Below are 26220 nucleotides of genomic sequence, written 5' to 3'. Positions count from 1 at the left end.
GACATTTCACAAAATATTTTATTTTAGTTCAAATATACAACTATATTGTTTAGCTTCACAAATCATGGATGCCAATGTCTTGAGCAAATGGGTGGCAACAAGTATAAGCAAAACTTTTGCCTGACCAAACATTTCTGTTTCTGTAGAGATCTGTAATTTATTTTAGGTTGAGACGCAGCAAAATAAAAGTACATCACAGCAGCAGCTTTCTTCTAATGTGCAGAAGCTTGTTTTTCTTCCTGTGTGTATAATATTTCATTTGGCAACATGAGCATAGATTCCTGACAATATATCTAATGTTATACTGACTTTTTTTCCCCTTTATTGAGAAAGGAGTAGTTCAGTCCCAGGACGCCTGCTATGCATACTCCCACCATGCATCATGTGCACACATTTCAACAAAAGTCACATGAAATCTAGGATTTCTGTCTCCATCTCATTCTCACTGCCATCTGAAGGATGGAATTCTTCTTCATCATCACCATTATCTTCTTCTGCACTCTCCATGTCAATCGATTCTTGTCCCTCTTTTGAGGATGAGTGAGCTTTCTTGCCTGGAAGCAGAGCTGATGAGGAAAAAAAAAAATCGTTAAGCATAAGAATTAATTGTATCACAATGTCGGCCACAAAGAGGCAGAAGCACAGCTACTGAAGGAGGACTAGAAAGGAGATGTCATAGTTTAGATTTAAACATTGCCCCTGTAAATGGTAGAAAGCTGAAGTTGGTATACAGCCAGACCATCACCTGGGAGGTTTACAAGTTAGCATAACTCAAAATATGACACCTAGAGCCAAAATGTTGGAGGTGAGGTTAAATGGAGAGAAAATGTGATGTTACCTGGATTCTTTGAGCGAACAACTTGCATGATCATGTTTGACATAATATTTCTGAGCTCATCATTTGTTTTGGGAACACACCAGCCATCCCGTTCTGTACATTCTGTCTCCTTGGAGTCGTTCTGATGGATGATTTTCTGTAGACTGCAGGGTGAGGGAAAAAAAACAAAAAACAAAAAAAAACAAAAATAAAGAGTCAACCCATGATGATTTCTCCAAAACAAAAACAAAAAAATCTGCGTAGTAATTTCTGCTTTCGTGTCCCACACATCTAGCAGCTGCCAGATTTTCAAAACACTTTATCATTTGCACTCAACAATGTGCTGCCCAACCTAAAATCAATGAAATGTCACCAGTGCTACAGTGCTGTACTGATGATCCAAAAATAATTTAAAAACATGAATACAAGACAAAGCAGGGCTTAGTTTCCATCTTGTTTGAAGGTTATAATCAGTCAGGTGTCACTGGCAGAGTTGGGGGAGAGAAGTCCCAGATCTGGACTCGCAAAGCTGTAGTTGGCAAGAAGTCTTATGTAAGTTGACTTAAAATGCTGCAAAGCTTTATGCTAAGTAAAAAATGTAGGAATCAAACCTGGATAGGGGATACAATAAGATATATACTGTACATACATTCACATTAACTTAAAATTTAGAGCTGCATAAGGAGGTGTCTGAATTCTTGAGAACTCAGCAAAATGATTGATGGTCTTCTGAAAATAATTTTCACGTTGCAGACACGGACTTTTAAAACGTGCTGGCTATGTGACAGGTGCCCTCTAAGTTACCTTCCACTGTACCTATTTGAAAGGGGCCATAAATGGTCATATTCAAATTTTACTGAAAGCACGATGCTTGATTTATTAAAATTATGGCCTTTGGACAATACAAAAAATATCACAAAATCAAAAAGTTTTGAACTTGTTACTAAATGATCATTTTGATTTCAGTAAGTCAATTTCTATCCGTGCACAGTGGGCCTAATAACATTATTATAACGGTGCAACACTGCTCCACAAACCCATCACAATTAGCAGAACCAACCAGAGCCTTCCTCTGCCTCCTCCAAGCAACCGTCATCGATAGAATGTCTTCTCATTGGTCTGCTTCAACCCTGGAACTGCTGACCACAACTGCCTGACCTAGGTTGCCCATTAAGCCATCTAATTAAGTAGTTAAGGGAATTGTAGCTAAAGAGAGGACTTATGGAACATCAAGCAGCAGTGGACAAAATGTAGGAATCAAACCTGGATAGGGGATACAATAACATATATACTGTACATGCATTCACATTAACTTAAAATTTAGAGCTGCTAATTATCCTAGTAAAGTAAGACCCCGCTTAACGCGGGGGATACGTTCCAAGAAATCCCAGTGTTACACGAGGTCATCTTAATATGTAAATAATGGGGGTAGGTGAAACAGGATCGAGAATAAAAGTTTCTTTTTTTTGTTTTATTTTGTAACATGTACAATACTTTTATTATACAGTATTAAATATTTTTTTTATTGCTAATATCAATTTTAATTCATAAAAATCAAAAATTTGAGTAAATACATAATTTATGTTTGTGATGAGGAATTTGACACTTTGTCTTTTTTGTGAAGAAGTCATCTAACATCATTTGCCTTTTTCAATTTCAATTGTCGATAGCAAGACATTGCATCAATGACACTGCGTGTTGCCTTTGAACTTCTAGCAAAATTTGGATTGTTTTAATTGAAAGACTCCATTAGTGTTACCGACCAGAAGAAATGTTAAATGTTTTTTTGCAGCTTTAAATCCTCGTGCTCACTTTTCTTTGCAGGATAAAAATGTGTGTTTTTGCATTCTCTTCCAAATAAAGGCCCATTTCATCAACACTGAAAAGTTATTTTTCAAAACCAATTCAGCAGGATAATTTCCTCATTCAATAGTGGCTCTTAGTGTCACTGGAAATGCAGCAGCTGCTTCTGTATCTCCACTTGTCGCTTCTCCAGTAATCTGTATGTTATGAAGATTGTTTCTGTTTTTAAAAATCGATGGAACCACCCTTGACTAGCTATGAAATTTTCACTGGTGTCGCCTTTTTCATTCCGAATGTGGTTAAAAATTGATTTCGCTTTTTCCATTATGATTGCTTGACTTAATGGCATATTGCGTTCAACTTCATCGTCAATCCAGATGGAAAGTCCTTTTTCTAATTGCTCACTCACATTACATCTGGAACATGTAATTTTTGTTGCAGAAGTTGCTGTGGTTGTAGTTGCTGATGATACAATTTTCTCTTTATTTTTTAAAATTGTCCGCATTGTCAAAGTTGACAAATTTAAAGCAGTGCCAATATCAATTTGGCATTCACCTGCATCTAATCATCTGAGCACCTGCATTTTAGTTTCCAGCGAAATGCTTTTTCTTGTCACTTTACAACCACTCCCTTTAAAACTAAAAAGGGATAATTGTTATTTATTCCAGTAAAATAAAATGTTATGTTTATACCCTTGCACAATAAAATTATTCCATTCAGATTTCTTAAGGATCCTTCCAAGCACTAATGGGAAAGATTTATGGAAGAGTGATCACTAACTAAAGGAAAAGGCAAAAGAAAAAGCCATAGAAAATTGTTTAAGACTTTTAGGAAACCACATCACAGGTTCTGATGAGACATCAGCTTACCTGTCGACTTGTAAGTCACACAGCTGGTAGAACATTTGCCTATAGGGTGGCAGGGTCCCCTCACAGAAAATATACACGGACTCCTAAGAACAAATAAACAAATAAAAAAAGTTTTATTATGGAATGACAGACGTTGCACTCCCTTCTAATCTCAACTGTTTAGCAAGCTTTCTCAAAGACTGTGAATACAACATGGCAGAGAGTGGAGGAAGGTACATGAACATCCAATAATGTCCAAAATGGATTAGTAAGAAACTAAATTAAAGCAAAAATACATTCCTTGATAAATAATATTACTTAGAGCATCTGTCCTCAGGAGAACTACCAACCTTCAGCCGATACCTAGAAGGAGCTGGCCTTCGGCCACCGGAAGAGCTTTCTGCAGCTGGGCCCTGGGTGAACTCCTGCAGGCTGGCTGGTTGGGAACCTGGAAGTAGAATCTATGTGTTACTTGCTGCCAGTAGATGAAAATGCTGTATGGCATGATATGAAGAAGAAAAAAGAATAAAAAAAAAGGAGTCTGCAGTTCAGGGAATCAAAGTTAAACTACCCACCTGTTTTATTCACAGTTATAGGCAACTTATAATCATAAGCGCTCCTCTTTGCTTTCACTGGAATGTCACTGGGAGTATAGCCTGTAAGAGAGGCAAGTCGCACTGCATTCAGAAAGTGATCAACTAAATCTGTTCCCTGTCCCCAAAGTTCTTTATACTCCTGGATTCTGTGGTTCAAAACTGTTCTCACATGGTAATCACCTTTGGAAATGGCAAGATACAACAATTTAGGCCAAAATGTTGGCGTTTATTTAAACTTACTGGGATGATGCAATGTACGGTACGGTCATTCTGAATTTAGGAAACAGTGGCCATATCTTTAATAAAATCCCAACATCAAAGCTTAAGGGATACCATCAATCACAAGTCATTATTGCCAAAGGACATTTCTCATAATAGCTTGCATATACAGAGAGTATGGAGGAATGGAATGGATTAGTGGAGTTCTAAGACACATATTCAGAATACTTTGCGCAGACACCTTTATCAGGCCCACCTCTGCAGTGGTTTGGTAAAGCCCTCTTTAAAATCCATAGTGAGCCTGAATTCTTTGTCTTGTGGATTATGGAAACAGTGTTTACGGGTTTAAATACATGTGGACTTGACAGCATCATTCAGTTTTTGCATATTTTTTTTAGCTGCACATTTACACCACAAATGTCCTTCAGCACCTCATACCAAAGGTGCACAAATGGAAATGATGATCTGGTGACACTGCAGACCAGTAGAGTGAACTAAAGGCACTCATCATCAGCTGGAAATAAAGGATGATTTGTGACATGGTGCATTACTGTGCTGAAATATTTATATGAAAAAGGGTGACCAGGAGAAAAACTCAATAAGGGAAGGTTTTGAACATGTAAGCCTAGCTGAGTGTGGAACTGCATTTTGACCACAACCTTGCTTTGTATTTATAAGTTAAGATGCGAGCATGGTGTAAATGTGGTAATGTGTACAGGCTGTTAACTTCATTTACTTAAAAGCTCTACTGAATTACCCAGCAATGAATTACAAATACACACTAACATTTACATACCATGTTTCATTCCACAGCGGATCCGGAAGTCCAGCACCTGGTATACCTTGGCCTTGGGATCCTTCCTAGGATCATAGCCAAAACGGACCCACATACTTCTCCATGGTCCAGTCAGCTGCAATGACAGAGATCACCTGAAGACAAATGGACACAAATACAAAAAAAAAAATCTCCCCAAAAAAGAACTCTGGACACCAAGAGCCACCCTGAAACAGCCAAACGGTATCTCACATTATGGGTGTGCCAAGCAGGTCAGTTACCTTATTTGTGTAACTAACAACAAAAAAAGAAAAATAGTTTGTATGAAATAAAATAATTTGTGTACCTCAATGGTAAACAGTTATACCAGCCTTTTGCAGGGGTAGTAGGTAATGTAAATATTTTTATATAAACAAAGCAAAATATTACATTAAAACCATATACTACTTCACTGCCAATGGTAACATATCGAGTAGGCAGAAGTACAAGACACTTTTTTTTTGTATTTAATTTAAACAAACATTTCACAATAGTCCATAGGTAACATATAAATAAAAGGCTACAAGTTATAACTCTTTACAAAAAGGAATCATAACATAAGTACAATAAGACATTTTTAAAAACCAAAAGGCAGGGCAAAGAAGCAGGAAAGCATCAATCGAGCAAAGAAGCAGGGTGATCAGGTTTTAAGCGTGTGTTTGCCAATTGCTTGAATTGACAAATTAATGATAACTTTTTGCAACAATTCTGGCAAATTCCTGCCTTTAAGTTTACAGGTTGTCTTTTACCATTTGAATTGAAACCAAAATGTGTCTAAAACTTCTGAAGGTATGCTTGGTTTCAAAATAAATATTTATCAGTCCTTTTTAATTATTCCTACCGAAGGTCACTAACTGGGAAGCACCCTTTATCCCCAGGGTATTGTAATTGAGGGTAAGAGCAGAAACTGCCTAATCTCCACTTGACAGAATGTTATCCAATGAAGTCAAGTTTAGGAGCTTTGGTCCAGCCTATTTGTTCATTAGTGTTGAAGTGTTTGCTCATTTTTATAATTCATATTTTAAGTTGACACTGCTTGATTACGTTTTATCAGTGCAGGGTGCTCCGATTTATTGTTCAAATTAAACAGTCCAAAAAACAAATACATAAACCCATATTGGTAAGGCAGTTAGTTAACCATCTACTTGTGCAGGCCTATATCACATGATCTTAAATGGTCAGACAACTCTCTAACTGTCTCACCTGAAAAATGACTTGCAGCTAGCAACACTAAAGATCTGAAGAGGATAAAATAAGACACAATTACCTGAAGGAGTGCAGACACATAAAAGAACATGAGTGCGTTAAAATGCACACACAAAACTGGGATAAGGTAGAAACCTGGTTTCTTAAAAACCACCATTTACACACGCAAGTTCACTAAAGGAATTTCCTTTTGCATAATGCTCCAAAAGTATTAAACTTTGCAAAAAAAGTGTTCAATGTCATCATTGGCCCCCATGAATCCGAAATCAAGCACCGGAGCCCGTCATAATTTTCTTGTTTCATAAATAGGTTTAGTCCTTCATGTACTGTGAAAATAACTAACTAAATAACATTCCTCCTCCTTTTACATTCCCAACCTGAGCCCCTAAAGATTCAACATATGGACAGTGGCCACTGTGTCACCTGATCACACTGTTTAAACACATCTATAGCAAATAGGTGGATTAAAACTAAACTGACACATTATCAGTTACCAGTCATGTTTCTGTTACCAGATTGCACGCAGCACACCTTTTTCTGTTTTGCTGTGCAATTCAGCTTTACAAAGGAACAGCTTACCGGCATGTTTCATTTCTTGCTTTATACCCAGTGTTGTCGAGATAGTATAATGTAGGTATTTTTACTTCAATTAAAAAAAAAGTATTTCACTAGGTTGTTCATTTGTTTAAAACAATAATTGGAGAAGATAACACAAGTTACTTTTAAAGTGTTATCCCCAACATTGCTCCCATGAATGTGCTGCTGAGTTTGGTACTGTACGTTCAGCTCATCAACATATATTAATTTTAGCAGTTTCTGAAATATTGTGACAGGTTATTTCACCTAGGAGAAGGAATAAAATGATCATCCAAGCATATGTCTCAGGAAATTCATCTTTGCGGACACTTCCACTGCTTTCTACCTATGGATATTGGACACATGTGAAGCTAACACATACACAATGTAAGAGAGTGCAACAGACTTAACAGTGTCATCTCCAGGCAGAGGAGTAGCTTCAGTGACAGACTTTTGTCACCGTCCTGCTCCACTGACAGACTGACGAGATCGTTCCTCCCCCACACTATGCGACTCTTCAATTCCACCCGGGGGAGTAAATGCGGACATTAATTTTATTTTAATTTTTTTTTCATTTTTATTACTATTTAATTTAATATTGTTTCTTTGTATCAGTATACTGCTGCTGGATTATGTGAATTTCCCCTTGGGATTAATAAAGTATCTATCTATCTATCTATCTAGACACGCGCAGAATTTAAAATCCTTAACTGTAACCCGGTTAATGGCCACATAACTGGCATACTATGAGAGACGTCTATTGTGTTACCCTGGTTTCTTAGAGGTGAATATTCCAGTTTCCATAACAAGAATAAGGGTTTACATGGCATTTTAGAAATCAAGTTTCAGTTAATAACTGGGTTATTAAAGTGCATGTAAATGCACTCTATGAATGGATAGATACAACTATAATTTATCTGTAAGTGAAAATACAATGATTCCCAGTGTTTTGACTGAACTATTATAACTGTTAATCATTTGAAAAATTTTAATGGGAATTGTGCAACTTTAGAAAGTCTCTTCCACAATTGTTAGAACTCTCATCCTCTATTCAGCTATACAATCCCAGTAGCTGAAGATTTCAATAACACACCACTCACCATGTAATAGGCCACAAAAGGCAGCAGCAGCTTTAGCTTGTCTGGATGAATGTCTAAGTTGGCCTTCACTGCATTTCTAGACCATATGGGGCGCACGTCAAACATCTGAACAGAAACAAAATTAATTATTTAAAATAGGGAAAATATTAGTAATATATTATTTATCAAAAAATATCACATGCCCATAGTGAATAAATGTGAGCAAATGTTTAATCACTTCCTTTTTAAAAGGGACAGAACCAATCTACTACCCTAAAATGTTTCAGTTATAAACTTCACAATAATTGGCAGCTCTGTTCATTGTTGTGCTGGTGCCCTGTAGGACAGAAAAGCATGAATATGTGCATTGGTTAAGAAAACAAGCTGACAAACTGCAACTTCAAATGTCTCTGCAAGAAAGCGTAAAACATCAACATCGGATAACAATGAATTTGTCCAAAGTTTCTCTACCTTGCATCACATTCATCTTTAATTAACTTATATCTTAATTTACTTAATGACCACTAAAATGATCTCTCTATTATATAAAAAAAAATCCTGGGAGGGAGACGAGACGTGATCTTCTCGGAAGACAATTTGATGTACCATGAGAGACACTTTAACATCAAGCGAGACAACATTTAAAAAAAGTTCACGGGCATCTAACCAAGCAGTTGCTTTTGGCAGATAGACATCATGTGTTCCCAGCTCTTAAAACAACAACAAGCGACACACAGAACATGCAGCTTGCCAGCAGCAGCAGGAAGCCAGCAGATGATCCGAACGTTTCTCCTTAGCTTGCGTTCAGTCATCCTCCCCACCCCTTTCACAAAGCGAGCGGCAGACACGAAGTGGCAAAAGGTCAGCTGCTGTACAGGCATTGAAATGATCGACGTGCAGCGAGACAAAAAGAACACGCAGCTCGCCAGCAGCAACAAGCCAGCATATGATCCAACTGCAGCTCCTTAGCGTGCGTTCAGCCCCCCCTTCACAACGCGAGCGGCAGAGACACGAAGCGGCAAAAGGACAGCTGCTGTACAGGCTTTTGAATGATCGACATGCGGCGAGACAGAAACAACACACAGCTCGCCAACAGCAGAAAGACAACAGATGATCAGACGGCATCTCCTTCGCGTGCGTTCAGCCGCCCCCAGCACCCCCCCCTTCACAACACGAGCAGCGTTATACGTCCTGCGAGAAAGAGATTTAACCATGCCCGGGACCGGAAATAAAGGACAAGTATTGTTTTTACAAACGTTTTAAAGTGAAAATAATGAATACGTAACAATTCCCATGAAAATAACAATCTCTTTAAATTGTATATCCGGTAAACCAAACTCAGGGGTGGGCGAGCGAAGCCCCCTAGTATAATTATATAAAAATCAGGAGTGGTCTCCCCTAGACTCTCTTGTATATTCAGATATGGGGATGAATATTTGAGGAGTAAACCATAAGACAATGATTATATTTTTATACATTTTATATGAACATTAAAGAACCATCAACAACAAATCAAATGAATAATATATTGAATAATTATTATAAACGTAAAGTTGAATAAAGCAGACTCTGCAGCTGCATGAATAAAAAATTTGACATGATTATTTTATTTTGGCAACAATTTAGGTAAATTACCACTTTCAGTAAGTGGAAGTGGGTCAAAGGTTGCAAGAGACTTTAGTAATGTGTATAATGTAATAAAATTTCATTTAAATAAAGCAAAAACATTCTCAAATGTATATGCATTACCAATTGAATGTCAAGCGAAAAATTGTGATTATCTGGAAAACCGGTCATTTTCCAAAAAGATGCAAAGATACAAAAAACACTTAGAATGTGGTGCTTTATCACAGTATGATGCAAAATTATCACATTTTTAATATTATTGGGGAAACGTTTCAGGTAAAGTACCACTTCAGGTTAGCAGGAAATAGCTAAAAAGTTGATATAAATCTACATTTTGTACCTAATACTTGTATGCAAAATTTGGACGACCGAAGAGAAAGCGTACTCAAGTTATTGTGTTTACAAATGCGCCCGCATGCACACACAACTCCAACGTCGAGATTCATCAAAATCTCAAGGTCGAATTTTTGGACAATTACAATTCTTTCCCTATACTTCGTATACAAGAAAGTAAAAAAAAAAAACCAAAACAGTCATTTACAGAGCATTTTATTACAAGAGTGCCCATTGTCCACATTCACATTGAAGCTTAATTGTGATTTGTTCACTCATGTGACATCTTTTTAGGGAAGTGTGAACAGCAAAAATACACATGGAATCAAAACATTTCAGATTTATACCACTTTCCTATGTAGTACTGAATCTGAAGCAGGCATACGCAACATGAATGTGTCCGATATTTGAACGAAACAGAGTAGTTTGGAAAAATATACTCCCCAGCTAATTTGTCAATTTACAGTATGTTATATCTATGTGTTGAAAATCAACATGGATTACACTACAGACTTATTGTGTACAAATAGGAAGAAAGCAAGGTGGCGGACTTAAGAATTTGGGGTGAATGCCACCAGCCAACCCAGTTAAATTACTATGTTATTCCTGATGGAAATGGTGCACATTAAAAGCCTATTTTTTCAAGACAGTCTTGTAGCCCAACAAAATTTGACCTATGGAGACATCCCTTCTGACATTATGAAAATTATCAAACCATGGTTTTTCCATCAAACCCTTCACATCACTCCCTCCCACCAGTCTTGGGTCTACACATTTCCTCAGATGCACTAGCGATAAAATATATTTCTCCTTCTTGCCATTACAAGTGAATGAATTTACGGAACTCTTGTACCAAAGAAAAATATGAAGTAACACAGCGGCCAGCATGCTGCGGTTTGTGTGGTCTATTAGGTCTTATTTGTCTGACTAATTTATAATTATGACTTCTGAACATGAAGGGCACAGTCAGGACAGATAATCTGTACAGAATATACATAATGAATTCAGATCACTTGCAACACTAATTTGAACTGTCAGAAAAATGTAAATGGGCTGAAAAACAGAAGGGAGTCACTTCTGCCTGCTGTTTGAATGTAGCTATTATGATATTCACTTTGTTAAGGTGCTTTTTAAGAAATAGAGGTCTTACTTGCTTTATTGCTTCTTCTAACTTGAAGTCATTTGTGTGGCCATGCAGGCGTTTCCATTTCAAAACAGCAGCCTTCATTGGTTCATTGGGTACCTCTTTATCTTCAAAATTCACAAAGATTGCATTATGTGGACGCCGAGCACGGCTCAGTCCGATCAAATTTTCACTGGACAACTGGGGTGGAGTATATCCTTCTCTGATTTAATGGACAGAGACAGAAAGAAAGAGAAAACAACAGAATAACAACACGGCTCATATGGGAAAACATCTTCAACCCTTAAAAAGGTGACTACGTGTTAACTCCAGAATTCATGACAAAAATCTAACCTGTGCTGAATTTCTGGTCGGTAGAAGTAGTCTGTTGGATTATCAAGGCGTGAAAATAGGGGTGGAGGGATGAATAGCGGCAGGTCCTGATCAAAAAACTCCTTTTTCTCTGGACGCTGCAATATGATCTTGTCGTACAGGGAGGTGCACTTTCCTTCCTTGTTGTAAAAAGCCAAGTACTGAAAATCTGCAAGACCTGCAAATAAAGACCTGGTTAGTTTGACTAAAGATGTTTCAATACTACTCATACTGTACAGTTCCCATTTTAAAATAACACAGAAGCTACTCTGCCCTTATGAATTATTCAGTCAGGAGTTCCTAAACCTGAACGTGCTGGCTTTCACTGAAGTAATCTTGTAATTTAAAGGTCAGCTCCTACCTAACTCAGTAACACGTTGGCCTGCCATATCTGCAGGTATGTGGTTCCAGGCGCCCCACTCCTGTGGAACTGCAAAAACTGTGGATACTCAGGACTTACATTAAAGCATAAAGACAATTGCATGCACAAAGTGAACAAAAGAGCCAACACAGTGGCTCTGAGGATTGGCTGGACTTGGGTGTGTTGCATTAGCCTGAACATGTTGCTTCTACTGCATATTTAGTGGCCAGTGCTGCACATGGGAATTTGAAATGCTCTTTTTCACAAAAATATACTCTGTGTGTGTATATATATATATATATATATATAAAATAAAACCAGAGTGGCTCAAAACTGTGGTTGCCAAAACCCACATTTAAGGTGGCCCAACTGTATATGGTTAGAAATACGAGGCATAAAGTAATCCTGGGCAAGACATCATTGCATTACGTCTCTAACTGGCCATTTTTTAGCTGAATACCCTGAAATAAATCCCAGAACATGAATCAATTTCAAATAAAATTAAGAACTCTTAGTTTTTGTTCCACTGCTCTGATTAGGGTAAGCTTACACACAACCGTCTCATTTTTCCAAAGCAAATTTTTCACAACAGGCAAATGAGTGGCCAGTTGTTCTTTGCAGCACTCAATTCTAAAAATGAAACGAAAAATTAATGACACATTAAGAGTGCCCTGGATGCTAGTGGCTATGTCGTATTGTTTGGGGTTGGTCCCTATCTTGAATTAACTATCAGGTTAAAAGTGACTTGCTTCTAAAAACAGATTTCCATTCTGAATCCTGCTTAATCCCATTTAGAGTAATGAATTTACAGACCCTACACTGGTAGCACTGAGCACTGGACAGACAGAAACCTAGACACAGAGCCAGTGATTAATAAAAATTAACTAACAGTGACCACAAGTCAAAGTGTCAATGTGCTTTCAATCAGAGATGATCCTACACCCCTATTTACACTCCTGTACTTTGTAATATCAAAGACAAATGATAGGAAATGACAAACGATAAGCAAAATATTAACAAGCGAGCTTACAGAAACAAATCCATTGCAAATAAAATAGGTTATAAATTGAATAAATAAAGTAAACCAAACTGTTAGGGGTTATTTTTTGTTCTTTATTTCACCTTATACAATTTCTTGTATTAGGAATTTGTTAGTTTTCGTAATACCCCTTGGGGTCAGAGCGCAGGGTCAGCCATTGTATAGCACCCCTGGAGCAATTACAGGTTAAGGGTCTTGCTCAAGGGCCCAGCAGAGTAGGATCTCTTTTGGCAGTGATGGGGCTTCAAACTGGCAACCTTTTGGATACCAGCACAGATCCTTAGACTCAGAGCCACCACTCATATATTGTGGCCGCTGGCCCGGACACAGACACGCAGACACGTTGCAATCACCCAACACACGTTTATTTACAATAGTGCCACAAACCCCTAAAGTCCCCAAAGTCCTGGCCACAACACAATGCCTTCTCACTCTTCAGGTCTCCTTCTCTCCCGACTCCAGCCATTGTATGAAGGGAGGCGGCACCTTTTATAATCCCCCAGTTGTGCTCCAGGTGCTTACTGGCAATCTTCCACCGACACGCCCCAGTGTGGTGGAAGTGCCGGCTACATACCTGGAAGCACTCCGGATGTCCCTGCTCCTCTTGCCCCCAACACATCCAGGTGTGGCAGAAGTGCTGAGGTCCAGGGCTCCAAAGGCATTGGGGCACCCCCTGGCAGTGACCCTACAGGGTTGAGCTTCAAAGCTCTGTATCCGTGGCCCCCAAAGGTACCAGGGCAGTTGCCCCCACATGGCCTGGGGAAGGCGCAAGTCCTCCTCTGGTCCTCCTGGGCGTCCCGGCCGGGTTGCCCCCCCAGCCATCTCCGACAATATATTCTATACTGAAATACTGAATGTAGGCATGTGAAATGACATCACATTAAGTGAATGTAGGAAGTGTTGACAATTTAAGTCATATGAATATACATAGTACATTAAAATCTTACTTGTAGGTCTCCTTAAATCGTTTACAATAATACAATGCCAACAAAAAACAACCAAACACAAGCATATACAGCATTATATTAGGCACACACGTATAAATATATACATATAAAGGAGTCACTAGAACTGATGCATTAGTACCTAATTGATAAACTTCTGAAAACAGAACAGTACTATCCTTTTAACAATGTTGGTAGTACCAAGTGAAAGTCGGTACTGTACCCATGCATAACTTCAAATGGATAGATCGCCCATCGTACAAAAATGAGAATAAAAACTACTGTACATACAAAAAATGGCTCACACTGATCTAACACCACATTGGCGCAGTACAAGAAGGGCCAAAGCAGACTGTACTTGAAAGGAGACTCGGGTGTTTTGATGTGTGCAGTAAACTGCCGGAAATATTCTCTAAGTACATAGTAGCCAGTGTGGTGTTTGATGCTGGGTAAACAATCTACATAAAGCCTGAACAAACTTATGAGGAAAGCCTGCCCCATCACTGGATGAACACTGGAAGCTGTTGGGGTAAAAAAAGATGATGGCAAAATTGGATGCCATCATGAAAAATCCCCTCCAGGAGGTGCTCTCTTGAAGCACTTTTAGCCACAGGCTCATTCGACCAAGGTGTGCCAAGAAGCGCTTCTAGGGGTTTTTTTCTGCCCACTGCTATCAGGCAATTCAATCCACATGATGTACTCATTATGTTTATTTTTATGCATTTATTAGTTATTAATGGATTGATCGGCTGTATTGTCTGTCTTGCGAGTCTGTACCCTTGTTAGCGTGTGTTTTCACTTCTGTATGCATCTGAATTTCCCCAATGGATGAATAAAGTTGATCTAATCTAATGACCACCACATAGCACAAAACTGACACTCAAGCTATTACCATTCCATGCACGCAATTTAAGTCCAGCTGTTCTGTTACTGAGCTGTGAGGCGACAGAGCCTTGGCCAAGAGCATTGAGTGCAATACAGGAAATAATCCTGTCCACCACAAAATACATTTACATCAGACCAACTTAGTGCAGTCAATAATCCCAATACAATTTCTTTGGACTGGAGAAAAGTTCTAGAATGGTTGAAGAAAATGAAATACTAATAATTCTGGTACTTGGGTACCAAACGGATGGCATGAAAAAGGAAAACAGAAGTGTTTTGACGAATTCATAACATTTATTGGGATAAAAAAATATATATAGAAATTTACAGAAATTGTATTACTATAGAAATACATACGTAGGAGGTTGCATAAGGTTTCCTCCTACCCATTCTAGTATTGTGATCCGTGGGGGAGGTTTCACTGCCGTCCGTTTAATACACAAGTACCATAATTCTTTATATTTATATAGCACTTTTCTCACTACTGAAAGCGCTTTTTCATAGTGAGCAAGAAGCCACCACTAATGTGAACTTAATTCACATTAATTATTAATTTAAGGGATTAATAAAGTATCCATACATCTATCTATCTACCTGGATGATGCGACAGAAGCCATTTTTTTTGCGCCAGTACACTAATCACACATTAGCTATTAGGTGATGAAGCTTTGAGACAAAGAGATAGCCAATTAAGAGACAGGGGATGATTAGGGGGTCAGAATGACTAAGCCATGGCGTGCAATTTAGCCTGGACATTGGGATACACTCTACTCTTTACGAAGGATTCCCAGGGACCTGTAATGACCACAGAGAGTCAGGACCAGGGCTGTGGAGTCGGTAGATAAATGCTCCAACTCCGACTCCTCAGTTTCTAAATCTTCCGACTCCTCTGTATGTATATACTATGCTAATGTATTTTCTACATCCATTCAAGGAAAGGAAGGCAACATACATGTCATTTCACCACAGAACTACTGGCTAGGAAGCCAACACTCTACTATAATGCCAGATTAAAGACAAACACAATTGATTGGCGGCGCGAGTCGAGGGTGTCCAAATGGACGGGCAGATCCAGCTTGCCGAAAATCTCGACCACCGCCCCCATCCAAAGTAATGTGATGCCTCTGTCTGCTGCAGTGGCTGTCTCCTCTGTCAGCCAGCCGGAAGTTTAGTGCATTGTGTCACTCACCGGCCAGCTGATCAGCAGAGCGAGCCTCTGCTGGAGACAGGTAGAGATCTGTGTTCTCGGCTCCTTGCCCCTTCACTAGCGCATAGCGAAGGGAGCCGGCGGAGCTGAGAACACATCAGATGATTTTTCAGGCGTTTGACGCGTGATGACTCGTTGAACGGCCGAAAAATCGGCAGTGCATCTGTAAATGTATGGGGGGCTTTAGGCTAGGTTCACAGTTCCCTGTAACAGTGGAACACGACACAATGGAAAGCGGTGTCGAACCTTACCTGTGCATTACATCCCATATAGTGACGCATACAGTCAATGAAAAGCATGCTTCATGGTTACTTGACATGTTCGTTTTGTGGTAACATTATGCACTGCATGCATTGGGCTTTATTCTTACAGCAGAGAAGTAGTTCATTATGACTGTTTGTGAATTGGGACATTTCAACTTACTTTTTTAATTCCCATTTAAATTTAGTAGGAGTCGGAGTCGGTTAACTTTTTGCCAACTCCGACTCCAGGTACCCAAAATTGTCTCCGACTCCTCAACTCCGACACCACAGCCCTGGTCAGGACCTTGGTTTTTATGTCTTATACAAAGAATAGTACGATTTTTACAGCACAGTGTTCCCTGCAATGCCCTGGGATCCACATTCAGACCTCAGGGTAAACATCCCCTGTTGGCCTCACCAACACCTCTTCCAGTAGAAACCCAGGCTTCTCCTAGGTGGTCTCCCATCCAAGTTACTGGCCGGGCCCAAACATTCTTAGTTTCAAGTGGATGAGCTCTTCTAAAGTGCATGTGGTATAGCTGCTAATGTAAATCAAGATGCACAGCACACACAAACTCCATATTGATGATAACCAGATTTAAGATTAGAATCCAGGCCTTTGCTGCTAAAGCATCATTTCAAATGTGTTGCATAAAAAAAAGCTAATAAACAACTTCAGAGGATGTCCATCTATTTTCTGAATCAACTTTTTCTTCGATGGGATCACCAATAGCTAAAAAAAAAAATATTTAGGCAGAATTGCAGAAACCAAATCTGGGCTTGGTCCAATTTAGTCAGGGGTCACACACACAGATTCACGTTCAAATCCTGGGCCGCTTTCAAGTTGGTAATTCACCCAACAAGCATGTCTTATCCATGCCAGGATTTGAATCCAGGACTAATCCAAGTTAACAAAAATATAACTCTTCCTGTACAGGTTAGTTCATGCAATGAGATAAAGCGTATACCTTGAAATTTGTATGTTGTACCAATAAACCCCAGTATTTCCATGTGACATTGGCCTGTTTGGGTAGGAATTTGTTCGGAGGATTCTGTTTTTGCTTCAGTATTCGACTTTTGCATTCTTCTACGGACCCTCAACAGCAGACTCATGGAGGTGTATCGATTACCACACACAGGATGGCAATATGGGTCCTGTGGCCGGAAATACAGTTCCAGACGCTTGGAGGGGTCAGCAAAGGTCTGTAAACAAGCATATATAACATAAAATAGTATTAGAAGACTTAGATATTACTAGATGGAAGTTGAAGTGCTTGTTATCCATTTTAAAACTGGACACACAATTCTTGGACACTAACCATGATATAACTCAGAGCTCCACCAGTCCACAGACAGATTGGTTCCCAAATTATAAAGACACATTAAGTACCACCCAGCACACAGACATAACGTGGCTCTCTAAAGACAAACAGAAACAATCGGACCCAGAACTTCCTCGCAGGCACACAACTGAGTAATAAACTGCGACACTGTCCTGTGTGGAAGTGCTTGCTAGGATGTCTGTCTAGAGGGCTGCAATGGCTGCAGATGTTCATTTGCACCACTCTCGAAACTGGGAATTAATTAATTAATGCTGCTAGTGGAACTTTTTTCATTTCTCTTAATTGTACATGTATTTGAGTTGTTTATTTGGTTTATTGCCTCCTTCACCAGCACCTACACGATAATAAGCTGTGAAGTTAGAAAACAGATTACCTTGTCTGTGTCCATCATACAGTATCTGCATCAATAAAGTATATGAAAAGTGACGGTTTGAGAACATATTTATACCATAATACATTTTAATAGCAATCTCAGAAAAAAAAAATTTCAGCTGTGTTAGAAAAGTCTAGCGTGGCAGAATGAGGGCAACAACATGCCAAATAATTAAATGTGTTTATTAACTGGGAGAATTGGCTTTTAAAATGGATCAGGAAATGAGCTTGGCTCTTGTTTTGCATGGTATTATTGTTTGGTGTCCAGTTTAAGAAAAAAAAAAAAAAGAGAAATCAAGCATTCTGAATCTAAAAAAAGCAAGTTAGTTACAATTAAGGCAAATGAAGGGTGTTGTATTAGCGGCAGTAATTGATTACTAAATAAGTAAGGGCTGGAATAAAAACCTGGAGCCATGATCCGAGTTTGACACCCCTTGTCTAGATCTTGACTCTGTTGGGACACACAGGCCTGATTCTCTTCCTCTTCTATGCATAAACCTACCTTTCTGAATGAATAAGCTTAATGCAAAGACACGGCTACCACTTCTGGAGACACAGTACTGCAGTGACTTTGCTCTTTACTTCTAGGGCTACCTGACATTAAATAGCTCTGAGATTCCTTATTCCACAGACCCAATGCAATAACACGGATATGGACAAAGTCTTGATGGTGAGCTGAACACAAACCTGCACTGTCCACTACCCAACACACAACGAAGATGCCTCTCTACCTTTATGCAAATTCACAATATGGCCAGAAGTTTGAGGAAACCTGACACCTTTATCAGCTCGTTGGACACATTATTCTAGAACAGGACATTAGTATGGCGTCCTGTCCCTCCCATGGCCCCTACTTAGCAGCGTATCTATGCGAATTTGCACCCAATTCAGTCCAAAGTGCATTTATGGGGTTCAGATGCTAATGCTGGAAAAGAAGACCTGGCTTGAAATCAGAGTACCAGCTCAAAGAGGCCGAGGTCGGGGCTCTCTACTGGCCACTCAGGCTCCTACACACCAAGCTTATCAGAACGTGTCTTTTTAATATTGTTTGCAGAGGCAGTTTGGATGCGAGTGATGCAACAGAATAGAAGCTATTTGTATGTGCTATGTGATTTGGTATGATGTGCTGTTTAGGACATAAATCAATCATTCTTGAATGTGCTAACATTGTATACTGAAAACGATTCCACTACTATACAGTGAGATTCTGTCTCATACAGAAATTACTGAAATGCTTACAAGGCATAATGAAACACTAACATTATATACTGAGGTGTATACACTCTATAGTGGTAACACATACAGTGGTGTGAAAAACTATTTGCCCCCTTCCTGATTTCTTATTCTTTTGCATGTTTGTCACACAAAATGTTTCTGATCATCAAACACATTTAACCATTAGTCAAATATAACACAAGTAAACACAAAATGCAGTTTTTAAATGATGGTTTTATTATTTAGGGAGAAAAAATCCAAACCTACATGGCCCTGTGTGAAAAAGTAATTGCCCCCTGAACCTAATAACTGGTTGGGCCACCCTTAGCAGCAATAACTGCAATCAAGCGTTTGCGATAACTTGCAATGAGTCTTTTACAGCGCTCTGGAGGACTTTTGGCCCACTCATCTTTGCAGAATTGTTGTAATTCAGCTTTATTTGAGGGTTTTCTAGCATGAACCGCCTTTTTAAGGTCATGCCATAGCATCTCAATTGGATTCAGGTCAGGACTTTGACTAGGCCACTCCAAAGTCTTCATTTTGTTTTTCTTCAGCCATTCAGAGGTGGATTTGCTGGTGTGTTTTGGGTCATTGTCCTGTTGCAGCACCCAAGATCGCTTCAGCTTGAGTTGACGAACAGATGGCCGGACATTCTCCTTCAGGATTTTTTGGTAGACAGTAGAATTCATGGTTCCATCTATCACAGCAAGCCTTCCAGGCCTGAAGCAGCAAAACAACCCCAGACCATCACACTACCACCACCATATTTGACTGTTGGTATGATGTTCTTTTTCTGAAATGCTGTGTTCCTTTTACGCCAGATGTAACGGGACATTTGCCTTCCAAAAAGTTCAACTTTTGTCTCATCAGTCCACAAGGTATTTTCCAAAAGTCTTGGCAATCATTGAGATGTTTCTTAGCTAAATTGAGACGAGCCCTAATGTTCTTTTGCTTAACAGTGGTTTGCGTCTTGGAAATCTGCCATGCAGGCCGTTTTGCCCAGTCTCTTTCTTATGGTGGAGTCGTGAACACTGACCTTAATTGAGGCAAGTGAGGCCTGCAGTTCTTTAGACGTTGTCCTGGGGTCTTTTGTGACCTCTTGAATGAGTTGTCTCTGCGCTCTTGGGTTAATTTTGGTCGGCCGGCCACTCCTGGGAAGGTTCACCACTGTTCCATGTTTTTGCCATTTGTGGATAATGGCTCTCACTGTGGTTCGCTGGAGTCCCAAAGCTTTAGAAATGGCTTTATAACCTTTACCAGACTGATAGATCTCAATTACTTCTGTTCTCATTTGTTCCTGAATTTCTTTGGATCTTGGCATGATGTCTAGCTTTTGAGGTGCTTTTGGTCTACTTCTCTGTGTCAGGCAGCTCTTATTGAAGTGATTTCTGGATTGAAACAGGTGTGGCAGTAATCAGGCCTGGGGGTGGCTACGGAAATTGAGCTCAGGTGTGATACACCACAGTTAGGTGATTTTTTAACAAGGGGGCAATTACTTTTTCACACAGGGCCATGTAGGTTTGGATTTTTTTTCTCCCTAAATAATAAAAACCATCATTTAAAACTGCATTTTGTGTTTACTTGTGTTATATTTGACTAATGGTTAAATGTGTTTGATGATCAGAAACATTTTGTGTGACAAACATGCAAAAGAATAAGAAATCAGGAAGGGGGCAAACAGTTTTTCACACCACTGTACATTATACACTGAAATGCTCATACTATATACTGAAATGCATACACTCTATAGTGCAATAAATATTCTGAAACCCTCAAAGACATGAAGTATATGATGAAACACATGCAGATCAAACTGAAAAGCATGCAATCCACAATGAAATACAGCAACTCCATTTTGAAGCATGTATCATTCATGCTAAACACATTAAAATTAAACTAACAGGTTTTCTAGGAATTTATAAGTCGTTTCATGATTTGCACAAAATACCGCCAAAACAGATTCCACTCCTCCTTGGATCCAGGAGGCCTGGAATTGGATTAAGTGGTTTTGAATGTAATTAACATGTTTAAAAAAAGGAATACAAGTCTACAGTATTTTCTAATGTAGTTTCTGTTAAATATCAATGAAAAGATTGTGTCACATAGAACATTAGAACACTCCAGACGAGAACAGGCCATTCAGCCCAACAAAGCTCGCCAGTCCTATCCACTTGTTTCCTCCAAGAAAACATCAAGTCGAGTTTTGAAAGTCCCTAACGTCTTACTGTCTACCACACTACTTGGTCGCTTATTCCAAGTGTCTATCGTTCTTTGTGTAAAGAAAAACTTCCTAACGTTTGTGCGAAATTTACCCTTAACAAGTTTCCAACTGTGTCCCCGTGTTCTTGATGAACTCATTTTAAAATACAAGTCTCGATCCGCTGGACTAATTCCCTTCATAATTTTAAACACTTCAATCATTTCACCTCTTAATCTTCTTTTGCTTAAACTGTAAAGGCTCAGCTCTTTTAATCTTCCCTCATAATTCAACCCCTGTAGACCTGGAATCAGCCTGGTCGCTCTTCTCTGGACCTTTTCTAGTGCTGCTATGTCCTTTTTGTAGCCTGAAGACCAAAACTGCACACGGTACTCAAGATGAGGCCTCACCAGTGTGTTATAAAGGTTGAGCAGAACCTCCTGTGACTTGTACTCCACACATCAAGGCGCTATATAACCTGACATTCTGTTAGCCTTCTTAATGGCTTCTGAACACTGTTGGGAAGTTGATGGATTTAGGAGTCATAGTGGACTCAAAGCTTTCTCATAAGGTGGACTCTCGATTTTCCGACCGCCCATTGGGTATTCAAACCTAATATTTTTAATTCCTATGTGTAATCCTTTACATTTACTGACATTAAATTTCATCTGCCACAAATCTGCCCAAGCCTGTCTGCTATCCAAGTCCTTCTGTGATGATATAACGGATTCCAAATTATCTGCTAATCCACCTATCTTGGTATTATCTGCAAACTTAACCAGCTTATTTCTTACATTCCTATCTAAATCATAATATATATATATATATATATATATATATATATATTAAAAATAGCAGCGGCCCTAGCACTGACCCCTGCTGGTCACCACTCTTAACATCGGCCAATTCTGATGAGGTTCCTTGCACCATCACCCTCTGCTTCCTGTGTCTGAGCCAATTCTGCACCCATCTACAAACATCACCCTGAACTGCCACTTCTTTTAACTTGATGCCCAACCTCTCATGTGGCACCTTATCAGAGAATATGTCCGTTTAGCTTTTCCGTACAACATCACACCACAGTTGTCAGTGGGAGTAATGCACTGGTGCACACAGAGATGATACTGCTCAGCAGGAAATTTACAGCATGAAACACACAAATTCACAACCTTCTTGATTTTTTCTGTTCTTACATGTCTGATGCAGTCAAGTCAATAAAAGCTGGTAGTATACAAGATAAATTATCAACATACATTGTATATGATATATAATGTAGAAGACAAAAATCTAACTACACAACATACAGTCATGTGCAAAAGTATGTGAACTCAGCATTGAGGTGCACATATACACAAGTATTCTAAATCAAAACAAAAAAGCAAGTCAAATATACGCAGCTACTGGTAATTCTTTAATTTTGCACAGTGAAATCAGTGGACTGTTGGCACTACTAGAACTGTTTTTAGCATTTTGTATGTCATCCATTATTATCGAGTACAGCTTGGATCTGAGCTGGCATGGAATGGCAGAGTTGACGACTGTAGTCTTCTATGATCTGTGACACCCAAACTTGCTTGATTTTGTGTTTTAGGTCATCCATAGATGGTGGGTGCATTTCAGCAATGGCTTTCTTCATTTTCACCCAAGCATTTTCGATTGGGTTAAGGTCTGGTGAGCTGCCAGGCCACGTATCTAATAAGCGTTACCCAGCCAATACAAACCATGCCTTCACCATCTTACTTGTGCGACTGGCGCCCTATCCTGCTGAAAATAAGTTATACCATGTACAGTACAGGTTTCACAATTGAGTTTAAGCATTTCAGTATGTTGTGTATGAGATAACATTGCACTATATAGTGTACGAGGTTCATTAAAAAATGTATGAGATTCAGTATACAGTGTACAGCATGTGACGAAATCTCACTATATACAGTATGTATTTCTATAAAATCCATGTGTTTCAGTATATGGTGACATTTCAGTATATGCCAGTTAGGTGGATTGGCGATTCTAAATTGGTCCTAGTGTGTGCTTGGTGTGTGTCCTGCGGTGGGTTGGCACCCTGCCCAGGATTGGTTCCTGCCTTGTGCCCTGTGTTGGCTGGGATTGGCTCCAGCAGACCCCCGTGACCCTGCGTTTGGATTCAGCGGGTTGGAAAATGGATGGATGGATGTATGGGAATATTGTATTGCATGAGACAAAATTTTAGTATTTATCATTATTATAAACAGTCAAATTTTCCCCAATGAATAAATATAGTTCTACCTATCTATACAGTGTATTGTGCTTTAGTATATTGTGAATGCGTTTTAAGATGCTCGATATCAGCGGTAAATAATGAATGAAGTCCTAAACGGCATCACCTATTTCACCACTCGGCGGCCCCGCTCTGCGAGTTTGCTGGTCTGCTACTTGCTGGGTGAGCGGTTGTTTCTCTTCGACGCTTCCCCGTCACAATAATAGCGCTTACAGTAGCAGATCTACCAGATCAGAAATGTCACGTACCGGCTTGTGACAAAGTTGCCGTCTAATGACACTCATCTGTACGACCGATTCTACTACTAATGAATACTGCAAGGCTACGTCTTTATTTTATGCACCTGGCAACGATGAAACACCTGAATTCAATCCTTTGGAGGGCCGTCCAAACACTTTTGGACGTACAGTTTATATACTGCTAGCTATTTGCCGAACTTGACATAGTAACACTCTTTCACTCAGTGACACACCTTTGAATACAAAGCGACAACACACTCTGATGAAGGAGGCGTCTCCGATCGCCTCCTCCTGGACTACAATAAACAAACTCACTCCTTCGTCCCAAGCTTGAACTGATCGCACAATTTGTCTCGCTTCTCCTTTCCACGTACGGACCGACAACAACACAGACACGCACCTTGCTCATACCATCCTCGCCTCCCAGAGTCTCCAGCATGGCCTTTTCATTTCGAATTCGACAAGGGTACTCGATGCACACCAATCGGTTAAATGGCTGCTGAAGCGGTATAGAGACAGAACTATGGTCGGCTGCAGAGCGGTCCTTAATTGTGCAGTCCATGGGTCCCGACTCCATCATCAAGCGTGCGCGCGCTCACTTGTATTTCCGGTCCAGCATTCAAAAACCAATCGGAGCGACATCCGCACCACGCTGTTTTAGTTCCCGTCACAGCGCTCTTAAAACGCTTTTAACATAACATAACACTGCTGATCGAAGGTTGATTGGAGCCTGGTGTGTTGGGGGGGATGTTTTAGAGTTCGACGGCCGGAGGGTAAACGGATTGACTGGCTCAGGCTGTAATCATTATTTCGATTTTTTTGGTGCGGGCGATAGCATAACATACGATTATTGCGTATATATTTTTCAGCAACATTGTGGTATCGTTTCCTTATTCATAATAGTTAGAGGAATCGGCTTTTCCTCATTAATTACGCCATGTAACTCCTTGCTCAGGCACTGGTTCTCTCTCGATTGGACATCTGCAAGCCCTCTCCTGGAGGGTCTTCTTTCAACGGCTCTCAGACCTCTCCAGCTCCTCTGTTCCAGTGTTAATTTTGATAATACATTTTGACTTAGCTTTACTCTTAGTCTTCCAACTAAAATGCATTTTAGTTCACATTCTAATCAATTAAGTATTGCAGCTTATTGTAGAAATGTGCAAAGTGCTACCCATGGGCAACAGGAACCTCCATTATAAGTTACCAGTAACCGCGCTCAGTGAATCCACTTGACTTGAGCATTCATAATTTTCAGACTCTTTCTCTGTACGTTTAGCTTTCGTTTGCTGCTTCCTGAGCAGCTCTTCTTTTCTCCACCCTAGCGGTCTGCTTCTTCTCTTCTTCCGTCGACATCTTTTCGCGTTAAAACTTATTAGTCAGTGTTTGTGTTGCGATTATTTAGTACGTTTTCCTTAATTTTTCAGTCTGCCTCAAGAATGATTTGAGATATGAAGAGGTAGGGGAAGTGATGATGAAGGTGGTAGGGATGAGAACAGTTGCCGAGAGTTGATTCTATAATAAAATAAAAAATAACCTTGGAGGTCAATCATCACCCGAAAGCGGATAGTAGACGTCACGTAGTATATGTGTACCAAATTTAAGGTCAATAGGTACAACGGTTTGCAAGCTACAGGTGATTTAAAATCCTGGACAGACAAACGGACAGCCACTGTAGCCAATTAGATATAAAGACAAGTTGACAGACTCTAGGAAGCAACCTCAGAGCATGATTTAGGGGTTCATGTTGACACAACGGTTTAATAAATGTCTAGGTGCCCCCTGGTAGTGGCTATGGGCCCCCACAGGGTTGAGCTTCCAGGCTCTGTTCCATTGGCCCTGACACCAACCAGGGCGGCTGCCCTCTTGTGTCCTGGGGGAGATATTGTTTCTCTCCCGGTATCTTCCCTTCTCCAGGAGTCCCAGCTAGGTAAGGGTCCCAGCTGTCCGCCATAATGTGTGTATATATACACTGCTCACAAAAATTAAAGGAACACATTAAAGAAACACATTAGATACATCAGATCTCAATATGAAGTTGGATATCTATACAAATAACGACAGGGCAATGTCTTAGGAACAAAAGGATGCCAAGTCTTTTAATGGAAATAAAAGTTTTCTGCCTACAGAGGGCTCAATTGTGTAGACACCCTAAAATCAGAGTGAAATGAAGATGTGGCAGGCTAGTCCATTTTTTCAAAAACTTAATTTCTGCTACTCAAAATGCTTTTCAGTATCTTGTGTGGCCCCCACGAGCTTGTATGTATGCTTGACAACGTCGGGGCACGCTCCTAATGAGACGATGGATGGTGTCTTGTGGCATTTCCTCCCAGATCTGTATGAGGGCATCCCTGAGCTGTTGTACAGTCTGAGGAGCAACCTGGCGCGCCTAATGGACCGAAACCTAATGTCCCACAGATGTTCTATTGGGTTTAAGTCAGGGGATCGTGAAGGCCATTCAATTGTTTCAATTCCTTCATCCTCCAGGTACTGCCTGCATACTCTTGCCA

General features: G+C 39.8%; 1 protein-coding gene across 1 annotated transcript; it reads right to left on the bottom strand.

The window, feature by feature from the left end:
* On the bottom strand, nt 1-24378 carry gtf3c5 (general transcription factor IIIC, polypeptide 5). The gene is made up of 11 exons (XM_039764304.1): nt 24114-24378; nt 17059-17293; nt 11395-11590; nt 11068-11263; nt 7980-8084; nt 5080-5194; nt 4044-4124; nt 3819-3916; nt 3490-3572; nt 839-981; nt 1-566 (listed from the first exon to the last, which is right to left on the bottom strand). The coding sequence occupies exons 1-11, from the start codon at nt 24291-24293 to the stop codon at nt 406-408; spliced, it is 1593 nt and encodes a 530-aa protein (XP_039620238.1). The 5' UTR covers nt 24294-24378; the 3' UTR covers nt 1-405.
* Nucleotides 24379-26220: the final 1842 nt, after the last annotated feature.

The sequence above is a fragment of the Polypterus senegalus genome, chromosome 9 (genome assembly GCF_016835505.1).
Source record: "Polypterus senegalus isolate Bchr_013 chromosome 9, ASM1683550v1, whole genome shotgun sequence".
Classification (NCBI taxonomy): Eukaryota; Metazoa; Chordata; class Cladistia; order Polypteriformes; family Polypteridae; genus Polypterus; species Polypterus senegalus.
The sequence above is the reverse complement of the archived record's forward strand: the minus strand, read 5'-3'. Positions and strand labels throughout refer to the sequence as shown.

Excerpts from the sequence above, each read along its gene's own strand:
- gtf3c5 (XM_039764304.1), bottom strand. The coding sequence starts at position 24,293 with ATGATGGAGTCGGGACCCATGGACTGCACAATTAAGGACCGCTCTGCA. Across the intron at positions 11,591-17,058 it reads TACAACATACAAATTTCAAG|GTCTTGCAGATTTTCAGTAC; the intron begins GTATACGCTTTA and ends CTTTATTTGCAG. Across the intron at positions 567-838 it reads TGTTCGCTCAAAGAATCCAG|CTCTGCTTCCAGGCAAGAAA; the intron begins GTAACATCACAT and ends TTTCCTCATCAG.